We start from the raw sequence: 16,918 nt of genomic DNA, 5'->3' as shown, positions 1-16,918 counted from the left end.
AGGGAGGGAGGGAGGGTGGGAGAAAGGAAGGAAGCAATAAAGGAAGCAAGGTAGGAAGGAAGGAAGGGAAGGGAAGGGAATGAAGTACACTTAGGCAGACACACTTGTTATACCATAACCTCCCATATGTTAGCATACTAACAAATACATACATAAACACATACACACGCACACACACACACACACACACACAAACACAAAAGCCAATGTGGAATGTAAAACATTGTTTGGGGAATAGCAAGAGGCAGTCAGTTTAGGACTATGGTAGATTAGGATGTAGAAATATCCACTCCTTCCCCCACCTCCACCTCCATGGGAGTTGTATACTCCCATGCCCCATTGATGCTGGGAATGACCATGAGGTTTGCTTTAGCTAATGCGACTTGGGAAGACAGTGTGGCAAGGCTAGTTTAGGCATTAAGGGGTATCATGCCTCCACTTATGTACCTTAGTCTCCAAAGTGCACCATGAGAAGAACATACCCAAGATAGAATGCTGCTTCCAAAAGAATACGAGACACGTAGAGCAGACCAGATCAAATCCATACTTTAGAGCTAAACCTAGCTGAACATACCCCAAAACAGCCAAAGTCTAGCCAACGAAAAGATGCATTCAGGAAAAATAAATGCTTCTTGTTTATGCCCTGAAATTTTGTGATTGTTTGTTACAAAACAATAGCAGACTGACACAAAACCAAAAAAGTTTCTAAAAAAACCTACATAATAGATATATGCTAAATATATCAATGTCAATAAATGAACATTGTTTTGAAAAAATCAATAGTAAATATGTTTACAACATGTGTCAAGGACTTTGTGGACATGGATACAAAATTTCTGGTTCCTTTGTCTCCTCCTGCCACTTCTTTAACTCTCACAATCTTTTCTTTAAGGGTCATCCTTTAAGGGTCCTGTCTGTCCTCTCCTTCAAAAGTCTTCTCTGATGCCTCTAAGTAAAATATTTGACCCCCTCCTTTCTGTTTCCAACGAACTTCTACTTTATGATACAGTCAATTCTGCCTACTTTAGTGTGAGATTTATACTTATGTCTCCCCAACAAGGTAAACTTAGTGACAGACTATGATCATATTTTTGTCATTATTAGTCATCTTTTTATCTGCTTCACACTTGGTTAACTGCCTTCTATATAGTAGGTTCTGAACAAATGTTTCCAAATTGAAATCACACACACACACAGACACACACACACATCACCCATGTGACAGGAAATATAGAAGATTCTACTACCATATGGAAAACTACTTAGGGTTTTTTCCTTTTCAAATAAGTGTATTCTCTGAGAAAATTAGACTATATTTTAAAGATATCATTACATTATTGTCATCTCTACAGTATATAGATGAGAAATGATATTTTAAAAGAAAATACAAGCAGATTTGCAGCATAAAAATATTATGCTGCCATGTATAAATTATTTTCGCATTCAGTAAAATGAGAATTCTGAGGGTGTTACTATAGAATAAGTTCTTCAGAAGGATGGAGATTACTGCTCAGCTTTTTTTTAGTTTTGCTTTTAAAAATATACTTGCTGCCAAAATCTCTGGACAAATGTATATCATTAAAATACATAAATAAAAACCAGGAAGGAAAGGAAAATAATAAGACCAAGAAGAACACACTAAAAAAAAGAAACCTCATATTGTGCTTCAAATGTGAATAAATTTCAGCTCAAATAAATCTGAAGGAAAAAAATAACCAAAATAAAATATCCCTTCAACTAAATTTTCCTGTCTCTAAATAAAACATATTCCATACACGTTCCTGAATAGGGTGCTGGTCCCCACATCAAGATAGAAGCTACTAGGCTTTGTGAGATAAGAAGAATATATAATATGGCTTCATTGATTTAACATTTTGCACAAAACACTCATTCCTCTTTAGTTTAGGGACAACTTCCATTTGAATACTGTTCCTTCCTTTTCCAAAAATGTGGCTAGATTCTTTAGCCACTAATATCACTATTGCCTTGTTAAAGGAATATCAATAATTTTTAACCAGTATCCACTCAAAACAAATAAAAGCTTAGGCAGAATTTCAACCCAATATTGACTTCCTATCACATTACTATTTATAAGTCTGATGTAACTCAAGAGTGTTAGGTTACAACATTGGTTTCATCGGCCTTGGTGGAAACTTGGCAAGTCATTTACCCTCTCCAGGCTCTAGGTTCCTTGGGGTCTGACCTATATTTAGGTGGGTAATTTTCCTTTTATAAGGATTAAAAAAAAATTCTCCTTCCACTTTTCTCCGTAAGATATTCCCACCTCCTCCCCACAATAACTGGGACAGGGTAGGCAATAGAGATATAAGAACAGATGCTGCTGATCATGAAATCTCAGCACATTTAGGGACCGGGAAGCACTAGAAAGATTATGGGGTAGCGGTGGCCAAGAGCAGAGATTCAGGAGTGCTCAGCCGGTCACGGAATCCTGACTCTGCCACTGAATCCCTGTGTGTCTTTGAGCTGCAGTTCACCCCCGGTAAATAGGTTAACATCTGCAAAGGGCGAGGACCAGGGCCAGGTATTGTCTATTATCACTGTTACTACTATCCGAGTGTTTGTTGTTCTCCATTTCCTAGAATCCTAACAAGTTAGCCACTGAGAAGCATGACAGTAGTTGGGATTTAGACACAAAAGGAATTTGACAGGACAGATAGTCACTAAATACAAAAATGTTAGAAAAATGAGTGCGTGTGCAAAGAGGACCCTCTCCTTTTTCTATATTTTTATATGATTTTATTTGTTTGTGTACTTCTGGCTGTCTGGGGTGTTTGTCAGAGGTGAGGATGGTAAAAGGTAAGAGAGTAATGTGATCATTCTGCCAAGTGTAACTTGTTGGGTCTTCATCCATGATTTTAACCCCTGGAGTGCCACAGGAAAGCTGGGCTTGGCTACAGAGCAAATGGAGAGAATCCCTGGATAGTCCTGAGGGGACCTTTGCAGTGGCCAGGCCCCAGCCAAAGGGGTGAGGGGCTTGCAGGGATGTGCAACGTCAGCCAGAGGTGGAGATTTGACCAGAAAAAGGAGAAAAAACAAACAGATAAAAACCTACGAGACACTTGGAGAAATACTAGCACCAAGAATGTAAGACTTCATTCTGTACACATTCATCATAACATTGCAATTCTATATTTAAAAAGGAAAAAAAAAAAAAAGCTACTCAGGTATAAGAAAATTCTCTGCCAAAGAATGAAAATTTCTGCAATTGATATATACTTTTTCAATTCATTGCCTCTCAGCTACAGATTTTTCAATATATTGCCTCTTAGCTACACATTTTAGGCTACTGGGGGTATGGAGCAAAGCTTGGCCATTTAGGAAAGTTGGGGAGCATTCATATTAATTCAGGTTTAGCTTCCGACCACCCAGTGAATATTTATGATTTTATACAATGTTATCTTCTAAATATTACCAAAGATGTTAATAAAAACCAGGAAAGAATATGGCAATAAATAGAACATGTTAAAAGTTTTGGAATTTTAAATTTTAAAAGTCACCTCTGCCACAAAATAAAAACCTACAAGGAATCAAAACATCTCTAGTATAATAAGGAATGTAACAACTGCAGTCTAATTATTAAGAGTGATTGAATTTAACCTCTTGGAACATAGTTTGAGCAGAATCACGATATATGTCAGGTGGAACTTAAACTGTTGCTGTACTTAATGAAAACAGGAAGGAAAGTGGTCACTTTATCATACAATATAGTCATCATTCATAAATAAAGAATTTACAGCCAACAAAGAAGTGCAAATTCCAGATGATAATCAAAATCTCTGAGAAAGTGAGACCAGAGGACAGTTTGGATCAGGAGACCCCAGCAATAACGCAAAATGACTCACAGACTAGGAAGCTACTAAAAATAAACTGAAAGCCCTTCAGAGCGCTATTGGTTTTATCCGGGAAAATAAAATTCAGAGGCTGACATTCCACAACTGATCCTAGATAGTTCTGTGCTCACACCAACTGATACTCATCAGTAAATGCCATGAGGAAGTGTTTAAAAAAAAAGCCAAGGGAAAAAATGGAAAGCTGCCCACACGAATGCACCAGTGTTCCTGAAAGGTGACTGAGCAGGGTCACCTTGTGGGGATAAGAAGATAAGCCACACCATTGCATGACTGACCTTTATGAAATTGCCTAAAGAAAGGGCAGAGATTTTAATGGAGACTTTTTAATTTATATATTTTTATAATTTCTTTTTAATATTGAGCTTTTTTTTTTTTTTTTTTTGATTTTTATTGATATTTTAATGGTTTCTAACATTGTGAAATTTTGGGTTGTACATTTTTGTTTGTCCGTCACCCCATATATGACTCCCTTCACCCCTTGTGCCCACCCCCCACCCCCACTTCCCGGGTAACCACAGTCCAGTTTTCTCTGTCCATGTGTTGGTTTATATTCCACATATGAGTGAGATCATACAGTGTTTGTCTTTCTCTTTCTGGCTTATTTCACTTAACATAATACGCTCCAGGCCCATCCATGTTGTTGCAAATGGGACGATTTTGTCTTTTTTTATGGCTGAGTAGTATTCCATTGTATATATATACCACATTTTCTTAATCCAATCGTCAGTCGAGGGACACTTAGGTTGCTTCCACTTCTTGGCTATGGTGAATAATGCTGCAATGAACATAGGGGTGCATAAGCCTCTTTGGATTGTTGATTTCAGGTGCGTTGGATAGATTCCCAGTAGTGGGATGGCTGGATCATAGGGCATCTCTATTTTTAATTCTTTGAGGAATCTCCATACCGTTTTCCATAGAGGCTGCACCAATTTGGATTCCCACCAGCTGTGTATGAGGGTTCCTGTTTCTCCACATCCTCTTTTTAATTTATATATTTTTATAATTTCTTTTTAATATTGAGCTTTTTAGAAGCTGACCTCACCAGGATCACATTTAGATTTTTTAAAAATCCTGGCTGAAAGCTTCCTTGAAAACATTCTTAATTTCTCTCCCATCCCAATCTAATGCAACTGCAATGAAATGCACTATTACTAAAGAATTCATCAGCCCCATGTCAGATCTAATCTTAGCAGAAATCAATGTCCTGTCAAACCGATTGACACAATACCTTTAAGTACATTAGAGTGATTTAAAACACACCTGTTAAAAGCGGGGCTTGGGTGGGGAGAGAAAGAGACAAAGAGAGTGGTTTCTTTAGTAAGACAAATGAGATCTGGGATTAAGAACTGTAAATCCAAAGATATTACAAGTCATTGATATGAGAGTATAAGAAGTAGCTGGCTCAGTCTTGTTGAGTAGCTTTACTCTAAAAAAAATCAACTCCCCATAAAGTTACCTTATATCTAAAATTTTTATTAAAAAGTATATATATTATCTACTGTGAATAGTGCCCTGGAATTATTTCAACCTAATTTTTGGAGTACAGCTTTACAAAGCCACTAGAGTCGTTTCCCAAAGACACAGGTAGAAGTCAGCAGCCACAGATCACTCTCATCTGCTTTCTGTAACAAACAATACTAGTGTCTCAATTTGCCTCAAATTGAAGTGATACATTATGTTCCTCAAACACAGTGCCCCTTCAGGAGTTCCTGTATGCCGCTGGATTTGTAGTCTGTCAATCAAGGGCAAGTCCCAAGTACACCCTAGTTGCATTCAAGGGAACAACGTTCATAGCATCCATTCTAAATAAAGAATCATTTTCATATATGTCCACATATAAAGTTATACACAGAGTGGGAGGCAGAGGAAGAACGTGAAGATGTTGAAACACGCTTTCGGAAAAGACGAAGTCCCATTGACTTACATGGAAAATGTCACATCATTCTGAGTGTTGAAAACACCACTGGGTGGACCCGCCTTTTAGAACTTGCAGGACTGATTTGAAAGAAATTGGTGTTGCCATAATAGTTTAAAGCAGCAATGAAGCAGAACATTTACCTACTACAGGGAAAAGAAAAACTTTGGCAAGCCTTTTCTAAACTGGCTCTGTTGTGCATTGACTAGCAAGTGCGAAGAAAATGAATGGCAATTCTGTTGCCCTAGGGCACCTTAATATGACCAAAGGAAGGCTCACCACAATTTGTAAGTCTGGCTTACAGCAAGTCAGAGTAAGGGACATTCATTTCTTAGAGCACTTTAACTTTATTGTTATCATTATCAATTCAGTTGATAAAAATAAGATTGCTTTTGAATATTTTTCTTAGGCTTTGATGAGAAAATTCAATACTGCAATCCTAGTAATAATTACTTTTACTCCTTGTGCTTTCTAATACAACATGTTTACGTAACAAACAGAATATAAAAATGAAGTCAATTGCTTATATCAGGAAATCAATAGAAGGTTTAAACCTTATACAGAATACACTGCAACTACATTATTGGAGGAGCAAACTCTAAAATAAAGGAGTCCCTGTCATCGGCACTTAAAATAAACCCGTCTTCTTAAAAGTGTTGCTGTATTTCAAATAATTTTAAATGACATTTAATTATTTTAAAGAAAATCCCCAGATGAAAACTGAAGACAAGCTACAGTCTGACAAAACCTGAATTAGAATCACTCTAATAATGAAAAATTGAGCTAAATCTTTCAGCATAAATCTCACAGGCAAACCACAAATGTTAAACAGCTCTTTGTTAACTCAGGTTTTTCCAAGATATTACTACAAAAATTGTCAAGAACACTCATGTTTTTTCTAAAAATAGACAAAGTTATAACCGTTTAAGAGGGAAAAAAAAGCTTCTGCTTAAAAACAAAAATGTTTTTCATATAAGACCAAGATTCTCATAGAAAAGTGCACCTAGAACAAAATGAAGTGGAAAGTGTTTCACCTACCATCAAATTTCTTGTGCCTGGACACGAAAGTGGTGCGCACAAAATGACTCGTCTCCTCCACAAGATTTTCAAACTCGAGTTTGCTTTGCTGGCTCAGCTTGTCTTCCATTTCTGTGGTGCAGCATGTATATTCTTGAGGACAGATTCTTAAGTGTTCCCCTGCAATGAGAAGGTAAATGTCAGCACAGAATGATAAGGACATCAGGGAAGTTGCTTCTCTAACATTTCCCTCAAATGCTGGGGTACCTGTTCCACCAAACCCTCCAGGCAGCCTCATCAAATTTTATCTAGGCCTCAGTCTACTTAACATTCCAAACATTCCAGACTTATGTTGAACTTGATGCTATGGTCTGAATGTTTATGTACCCCCGAAATTCATATGTCAAAATCCTAACCCCAAGCTAGCCCTGATGGCCTAGTTGTTAAAGTTTGGGCCCTCCACTCCAGCAGCCTGGGTTCAGTTCCCGGGTGCAGAACCACACCACTTATCTGTCAGTAGCCACGCTGCGGCAGTGGCTCACATAGAAGAACTAGAAAGACCTACAACTAAAAAATACAACTACATACTGGGGCTTTGGGGAGGGCAAAAAAAAAGAGGAAGACTGGCAACAGATGTTAGCCCAAGGCAAATCTTTCCCAGCAAAAAAAAATGACTGGGATATAACTTTAAAAAAAAAAAATCCTCACCCCTAGGGTGATGGTTTTAGCAGGTGGGGCCTTTGGGAGGTGATTAGGTCATGAAGGGGATTAGTGTCTTATAGTGTCTTATAAAAGACACCCCAGAGAGCTGGCTCATCCCTTCTGCCATGTGAAGACACAGCAAAAAGATGGCATCTGTGGACCAAGGAGTGGGGCTTTCACCAGTCACTGAATCTGCCAGTGCCACGATCTTGGACATAACCTCCAGAACTGTGAGAAATAAATGTTTGTATTTATAAGCTACCTAGTTTATGGTATTTCTATTATAGCAGCCCAAACGGACTAAGACACCTGATATTTATTTCCTGTGCCTGCAATGTAAGTAAAGGTATATTAAAGACCTAAGAAGACCATGCCAATGTCCCTGCTTTTATTTGAAACATATCAAGTAACACGAGGTGACAAGAGTTATACAGAGATGCAATACAGTTATAAGCGTGCTTGTCTTTGGAAACCTCAAGAAAGGCAAAAGGCATTCAGTCCTATCACCACAAGTCTGTTAGACTGTAAGGGCAAGAAAAGATAGGAATAGTTCCTTGTGTTCTCTTTCTGCCTGTCTGTCTGTCAGAACACAACAGCTTTTCTCTTGGTGAAAGTGAGTGTGTTTTCAACGGCAGGTCCCATGTGCCACACATTCCCTCAGTTGACATTTCTTGTCAGAGAGAAAATGTTCTCCTGCAAGGAGGAAGGCACTAATGGGTTAATTAATGCTTACATTATATGGAAATGTAAAGTTAAAGGTAATGCAAGTCTTGTCTTTAATTCAACAGATTCATCTCTGGATGTTCCAGAGCCACTTCTTTTGACAATATTGCTTTCTTCAGTGCTATTTGCAAGTAGGAGCCAAACTTCCCCTTCATGAAATTAAAATGGTCTGTTATTGCATAAAATGTGAATTTCCAATTGATGCAGCTCCGTTAGTGTCAAAAATGTTTAGCAGAGCCTCTGGAGGGAAGAAGGAAAATCCACCTAACATCTTGCTAAATAAAACCAACAAACTGTCCCTGTGATCCAAATCACTGCAGGGCACTGAAAACCAAATGAACAGAGTACTTGATGTAGTGATTAAAATTAACTTATAATGTTTAACTGTACTTATATAAAATCATATCCTGTACCCTTGTGTGAAGTATAGGGTGTCTCATGATTCCTCATGTAGTTTGATGCTTTAGCGTCTACTTAAAGCAACCCTAGAATAAAAAATGATACCAAGTGTGTATTAAAGTTAGATCTAACATAACTTCTAGAAGGGAAGGAGACCATAAAATATCATATGCATATTTTTTAAAAAGAAAGGAAAGGAAAATGCATCATACTTGATAATGATAAACATCAAATTCAAGATAACAGTTCCTTCCCAGGAGGAATTAGAATTTGAGAGAAATGCTCAAATACTTTTATCAATAATCTTTTATTTCTAAGTTGCTTGATGGATACATGCTGCTTATCATTATATTTACTTTTTCTGTACATTTGAAATATTTTGTAACAAAAACCTGGAAATATGTCATTAAAAATAGTAATCACTACAGCTGCGCTAGAAAGGAGAACAGTGGGGAGATAGTAAGAAAGAAAAATAAGCTGCCCTTGACATTCAGAAGCCAGCCTGGCACTCACAGCTGGGTCATGATAGTTGATTCCACCTAAACAATCTCACAGAATACCAATGTCAGACAAGATTACTCTGAGACCATAATAAATGAGACAAAGCAAGTTCGCTTCAAAATTTTGTCTAAGCACAGACAAAAACGTGGTCACTATGCCATCCAAAGAGTACCGAACACCTCCTCTCTCGGGCAAAATGAGTGTCTGCACTTATTTACCATTTACAGATTGATCTTCATATGAGTCTCCCTCCTTGTTGATCAGACTTAATGAGATACCTTATTATGAACTACCTGTGCTTTCTGACAGCATCCAATGGATGGTGAAGGCTTGCTTCTTTGAACTTCCCCCAAACTACCCAACCAAAATCCAAATCCTATAATAGATTCTTTCGAAGTCCCTCTTACTGAGAAACCCCATGGTACGCCATGGTGTATTCTCACTTGCTGCAATGAGTGAACTGACTTGTTCAACTACAGGTGTGTTTCTGATCAGTTCTGATTTGAAGGTATTGACAATACCAAAACGGGGCAAGATAAAACAATACTAATTTTGAAAATTTTTCCCAAGTGATTTTGATACTCACATCCCATTGAGAAGCATAGCTCTGAAGTTTAAGACACCGAGAAGGAATAAGTATAGCTTTATCAAAAGCAAATGGTCCACCAACAACTAATTTTCTTTTTATAAAATATCAAATCTAACTGATAAGGACAAAACTCTGTATCCAGATTGAATGGATATTTAGTATTAACAACTTTGCAGAATGTTCCTTTCTCTGACCTGTTATTAACCATTTTTTTAAATCTCCCTACTCTATTTCCTACTGTATTATGCACAAATGAAATGTCCATTTCTCAAGATTTAGTACTTCAAGGCTGTGTTCTACTTCTGAATCACTACAATTGAGTTTACAACAAAATGTGTGGGACTTTTTGTGAAAAACTGACCAAAAGAAAATAAACATTTTATGACTTGAGAGAAATAGTTGTATTTGAGATATTTGTGGAAAAAAATCCCATGGATCTACAGTCATGAAATTAGATTAGAGTGGAGGTATTATAATCTGTAATCACTCCAAGAAAATCAATATTTTATGTCAAGTGATAAATAAAAAGAGAAAGATACTTACTTCCTATGGGACAACTTTAAACTAAAATTATTTCGTGTGTGTGTGTGTGTGTGTGTGTGTGTGTGTCTGTGTGTGTGTAGGATAATGGAGGTATATGTAAGAGACTGCCTTGCTAATTCAATGCAGTATTAGGTTTTTTATAGAACTGGAAATGTCCTGAGGAAGTCAATCCTTTTCTCCTCCTGTATATGGGTCCCTGCCAGAGAGAAAACTAGAGAGATGGAGAGACAGAGATAGATAATCTTGGAGAGAGAAAGTGAAGGGAAGGAGATCACCAGAATGTTGAAGAATTCTGCTGTAGGAAGAGTAAATGTTTCATGCAAAGTGCTTGTTAGAGTGTCTATGGAGAGACCACGACGATGTCCCCAAGCGCACAAGATCAGGGCCCATAAAATATGTGGTCGAATTTAGGCTGAGCCTTGTTTTCTTTCTAACATTACTAAATAAAAAGGTTGCGGAAGAATTAAGCTAGTAAAGTACAGTTCATCTCTCCCCATGATCTGAGGCCACTGATATTTGCCAAAACAACCTGATGACTTTAAATGGCCAAAGATACTTAGGACAATTGGACAATTTACTCTAAGTAGATTTATTTATTTTGTGTTTGGGTCTAGAACAGGGGTTTGCAAACCATGGCCTCTGGGCCAAATCTGGCCTACCATCTGTTTTTGTAGAACCTGTGAGCAAATGTTTGGAAAAAGAATCAAAAGAATGATACTTTGTGCTATGGGAATGTTTTATGAAATTCAAATTTAATTTTCCATAAACTTTTATTGGGAAACAGTCCCATCCCTTCATCGCTGTATTGTCTGTGGCTACTTTAGTATTAGGACAGCAGAGAGATTATGACAGAGACCATAGGGCCTGCAACAATGGAAATATTTACATTCTGAAATCATACATGACAGCTACTCTGCTATATAAAGAATTAGCTCTAACCCTTCCTGTTCCAATTTCTCCAACTAGCAAGAAGATGAAACTTTTCTCAGCTTACTCCTGACACTTAAGGAGTATTTGATGTAACAATGGCATCCTTCCAAAGTTGTAACTTAAAAAGAAGAAGAAAGTGTTGTCCTTTAAGAGTTTCCTGCCCACACTCCCTTCCAAATTCCCTCATGTTCTTTCTATGTTAAATATTATATAATTAGATACAACATTTATCTCAATTGGAGCGCCTCTAGACCCCTCCAAGATCACTAATAATAAAGATACTAAACAGCTCGTTCCAGCAAGATCAGGATAAGAGACCATAAATGCAGAAAATGTGGGATTAAAACTATGATGACTTTACCTTTACTTATCAAACATTTATTGAAAACCTCCTGTGTGCAAATCATGATGGTAGGTTCACGTCCAGCGAGATCAGACAGAGGGACATGCAATCAACTTACACAGGTGCATGCTTTCGTTGGGCACTTGAAGTTCATGCCAGTGAATTTCTGGGTTCTTGTATTTTTATAGAAACCTTCACTACCTCTAGAATAAATAAAGGGAATTATAGATACTGAAGAAAGGAGTTCCACTCGGAAGTTAAAGAAGAGCAAAGGCACAGGAACATACAATCAGACCATAAGTTGTCATCTGTTTTCCAAGAGAGAAGAGATGGGCTGTTCCTCCCTCTACATGCCCCTTTCAACTATGGGTCACTCTTTACAACATCTTTCCCCAATGTCTGGCCAGATGTTCTTTTTCACTCCAAGACATTGCGGTGACAACAGAAATGTGATTCTGCCAGATCGCACTCCTTCCAGGGATGGCCCTGGGTCTGAAAGCCATAAAGAACAGACTTGGTGAGTGGCACAGGGGGAAAGAGCAGGGGAGGCTCTCAGTAAGCAGAGAAGCCAGCCTCTGTGAGTCTACTACAGCAGACTCTCTACCCTTGGAGGTGACATGCAGGGACCTCAGAATGCACATTCCAAAGAAACAAACAACAAAAATGAAGCATCCGAATGAGTCTGATGGGGTTTAGCGCAGGATGCCTCAAAATATGCCACTTTGGCATATTGATTGTTTTGAATTAAAGTTCCTTAAGAAACACCTGTGTAAGAGGAAATTCTGACCCTCCCTTGTCCCCCTGAAAACAGTAAATAATCTCCCATATGAAATGTCCTCTCCTTGCACCAGGAGGTAAAGAGGTGTCTTTTAATCACCAAAGATAGAGAATTGAGGGTGGAGAAGGCTGCATAAACAAATCTGTTACTTCTTTATTAATTTACTACTCAGAAAAAAACTAGGAGAGGAGTCAAGATGGCGGTGTAAGCAGACTCGGGACTCACCTCCTCCCGTGGACACAGCCAATTTACAACTACTTGTGGAAAATTACCCCTGAGACAGAACTGAAAACTGGATAAGAGGAACTCCTGCAACCACGGACAATCCTATTTGAGGTGGAAGAGGCAGAAACTCCCTTCTGGAGAGAAAAAAACGCCGCCTTCACAAGCCGCCAGCTTCACGGCCGCCAGGAGCAGCCCACAGGTGCACAGCCCTCCCTGGAGGCGCCGGGTCCTGAGCCGGGAGCGCCCCTGCTGTGGGCATTTTGTGGACCCAGCACAATTGAGACAAGTGGCATAATATCTGACTTTGCCTGCTACTAAAACATTGGGGAGTACCCCCAGAAAACCCAGTTCACAAAGAAATTATAACCGGCTCTTAAAGGGCCCACGCGCAAACTCACCCGTTTCAGAAAGCAACCGAAAATCACCAGAAAGAAAGGCGCACAATGCTGTGGTGAAAAGAGACTCACCTGATAGGCTCTGAGTGCATCACAGTGAGAGGTGAGACCTCTCCAGGGACTGGGACATTGGCGGCAGCCATTGTTGTGGCCTGGTGTGGGCGTGCTGACACAGACGCCATTGGAGTTCTCACTGGAGCCTGCTACTTCAGGGTCTGCCCCACCCACTAGAGCACCAATTCAATCCAGCTCAGCCATGGCAGCCAGCCCACCCTAGAGACTGGCCCCACCCAACAACAAGCCCTCAGGCAACTTGTGGGACTGCAAAGATTGGTGACTGGATTCTCTGGAGCCTGGTAACTGAGCCCACGTCAGTGGGGCAGGGTGTGCACAAGGAGCTGGCGGAGAGTGTGGGGCAGTGGTGGAGTGTGGGGCTCAAGCCGTGGAGAGACTGGGTCCACTTCAGAAGGTCGGGGCGTGCAAACATGGCAGGACTGTGTTGACTGTGTGTGTGGACCTGTGGGTGGCAGGGCTTGTCAGCTGCAGAAGACTCTGCTTCTCAAAGACCCACATGGGGGTTTGCCCCACCTTCCAAACCCTAAAACAATTGGGTTCTCCCATGCCTGAGGCCAGCCCCACTCAGCTGTAATCCTCAGAGAGCTGACAAGAAACTTAAAGGCTGGAGGCTTAGAGCAATTGTAAGGCACTGATACAAACAACATGCGACGCTGGGGGCCTACTCACTTAAAAGATATACTGCAACACAAATGTGGTATTAGAACTTGCAGCCAACTGTGCTGGGGCTCCAACCACCTGATAAAGAGACTGAAGGACTCACAACAACTACAAGCAGCTGAGCATTACAACAGCTGGCCAGGAGCATAAGTCAGCCTCGCTGGATGCCTACAGGGAGAGCAAACAGGCCACTACAGAAGGACACATGTAGCCCACATAGGGGTCACCCCTGGAACATTGAGAACTGAGGGAAGCACACTGAAGGCCTCCTGAGGCATCATTTATATAAGGTCACCCATCCAAGAGCAGGAGACGTAGCTGATGTACCTAATACATAGACACAAGCACAGGGAAAGAGGCAAAATGAGGAGGCAAAGGAATACATTTCAAGTAAGGGAACAGGACAAAACCCCAGAAAAGGAACTAAGTGAAACAGAAAAGAGCAACCTACCCGACAGAGAGTTCAAACAAAGAGTGTTAAGGATGCTCACTGATCTGGGGAGAAGAATAGATGAACTCAGTGAGAATGTCAATAAAGAAATGGAAGATATAAAAAAGAACAAATCAGAAATGAAGAATACAATGCTGGAAATGAAAAATTCACTAGAGGGACTCAAGAGCAGAGTAGAGGATACAGAAGAATGGATCTGCGAGCTGGACGAAAGACTAGAAGAAATTACCCAAGCTGAACAGGTAAAAGAGAAAAGAATTAAAAAGAGTAAGGACAGTCTAAGGGACCTCTGGGACAACATCAAGCGGACTAACATCTGTGTTATAGGTATCCCAGAAGGAGAAGAGCGAGACAAAGGGGCAGAGAAACTATTTCAAGAAATACTAGATGAAAAATTCCCTAACCTAAGGAAGGAAACAGACATCCAGGTACAGGAAGCACAGAGAGCCCCAAACAAGATAAACCCAAAGAGGCCCACACCAAGATACATCATAATCAAAATGTCAAGAATTAAAGAAAAAGAGAGAATCCTAAAAGCCGCAAGAGAAAGACAAGTTACATACAAAGTAAACCCCATAAGGCTATCAGCTGACTTCTCAGCAGAAACCTTACAGGCTAGAAGAGAGTGGCATGATATATTTAAAGTGCTAAAAGGAAAAAACTTACAGCCAAAAATACTCTACCCGGCAAGGTTATCATTCAAAATGGAAAGAGAGATCAAAACTTTCCCAGACAAGCAAAAATTAAAGGAGTTTGTCACCAAGAAACCAGTGCTACAAGAAATGTTAAAGGGACTGATTTAAGGGGAAAAGAGAAGACCACAAATAGGAAAAATTATCTATTTCCATGAAAAGAGGGTAATGGATAGAAATACAAAAAAAGAGGTTAGATATGATATCAAAAACATAAAATGAGGGAATAGGGGAGTTAAAGAGCAGAGCTTTCAGACAGAGGCCAAACTAAAGAGACCATCGATTCTGTGTAGAAGGAGAAAGGAACAGAGAAGGACTACTAAAACACTGAGAAAAAAAAAAGTTAAAAAATGGCAGTAAGTACATACTTATCAATAGCTACTTTAAACGTAAATGGACTAAATGCTCCAATTAAAAGGCATAGGGTGGCTGATTGGCTAAAACAACAAGACCCGTATATATGCTGCATACAAGAGACACACTTGAGACCTAAAGAAACTCACAAACTGAAAGTGAAGGGATGGAAAAAGATACTCCACACAAATGGCAATGAAAAGAAAGCTGGGGTAGCCATACTCATATCAGACAAAATAGACTTTAAAACAAAAACTGTAAAAAGAGACAAAGAAGGGGATTACATAATTATCAAGAGAACAATCTAACAAGACGATATAACACTTGTAAATATCTATGCACCCAATGTAGATGCACCTAAATATATAAACCAATTATTAACAGAGATAAAAAGAGAAATAGACAGTAACACAATAATAGTAGGGGACTTTAACACTCCACTTACACCAATGGATAGATCATCCAAACAGACGATCAATAAGGAAACATTGGCCTTAAATGACACACTAGAACAGATGGACTTAGTAGATATATACAGAGCATTCCATCCAAAAACCAAAGAATACACGTTCTTTTCAAATGTACATGGAACCTTCTCTAGGATTGATCACATATTAGGCCACAAAACAAGTCTCCATAAATTTAAGAAGATTGAAATAATACCAAGCATCTTTTCTGACCACAATGGTATGAAACTAGAAAGCAACTTTAGGAAGAAAATCAGAAAAGCCACAAATACATGGACATTAAACAAAATGCTACTGAACAACGATTGGGTCAATGAAGATATCAAAGGAGAAATCAAAAAATAGCTGGAGACAAGTGAAAATGAAAATATGACATGTCAGAAATTATGGGATACAGCAAAAGCGATTCGAAGAGGGAAGTTTATAGCAATGCAGGCCTATCTCAACAAACAAGAAAAATCTCAAATAATCAAACTAACAATGAACCAAAAGGAAATGGAAACGGAAGAACAAACAAATCCCAAAATCGGTAGAAGGAGGAAAATAATAAAAATCAGAGCAGAAATAAATGAAATAGAGACTAAAACAAAATAAAAAAATTTAATGAAACCAAGATCTGGTTCTTGGAAAAGATAAACAAAATTGACAAACCTTTAGCTAGACTCACCAACAAAAAAAGAGAGAAGGGACAAATAAGTAAAATCGGAAATGAAAGAGGAGAAATTACAACAAACACCTCAGAAATACAAAAGATTATAACAGAATACTATGAAAAGGTATATGCCAACAAATTCGACAATCTGGAAGAAACGGATAAATTCTTAGAGTCGTACAACCTTCCAAAACTGGATCAAGAAGAAATAGAGCATTTGAATAGACCAATCACCAGTAAGGAGATTGAAACTGTAATCAAAAACCTCCCCAAAAATAAAAGTCCAGGACCAGATGGCTTCCCTAGTGAATTCTACCAAACATTCAAGGAAAACTTATTACCTATCCTTCTCAAACTCTTCCAAAAAATTGAGGAGGGGGGGAAGCTTCCTGACTCATTCTACGAAGCCGACATTACCCTGATACCAAAACCAGACAAGGACAACACAAAAAAAGAAAATTACAGACCAATATCACTGATGAACATCGATGCAAAAATCCTCAACAAAATACTAGCAAATCGCATACAACAATACGTTAAAAAGATTATACACCACGATCAAGTGGGATTTATTCCAGGTACGCAGGGATGGTTCAACATTCACAAATCAATCAATGTAATACACCACATTAATA

The 16,918-nt window shown here is 38.9% G+C and overlaps 1 protein-coding gene across 4 annotated transcripts in view; it reads right to left on the bottom strand.

Moving 5' to 3' along the window:
• The window catches only part of GPC6 (glypican 6), a 1,065,634-nt gene that overhangs the window by 785,068 nt on the left and 263,648 nt on the right, over positions 1-16,918 (bottom strand). For all 4 annotated transcript variants that reach the window (XM_058548369.1, XM_058548371.1, XM_058548370.1 and 1 more), the window contains one exon: positions 6,826-6,984. In XM_058548369.1, the coding sequence (XP_058404352.1) occupies positions 6,826-6,984 (159 nt within the window). The remainder of the gene's footprint in view (positions 1-6,825; positions 6,985-16,918) is intronic.

Source organism: Diceros bicornis, chromosome 9 (assembly GCF_020826845.1).
Source record: "Diceros bicornis minor isolate mBicDic1 chromosome 9, mDicBic1.mat.cur, whole genome shotgun sequence".
Classification (NCBI taxonomy): domain Eukaryota; kingdom Metazoa; phylum Chordata; class Mammalia; order Perissodactyla; family Rhinocerotidae; genus Diceros; species Diceros bicornis.
Note: the sequence above shows the minus strand (reverse complement) of the source record. Positions and strands in the feature narration are given on the sequence as shown.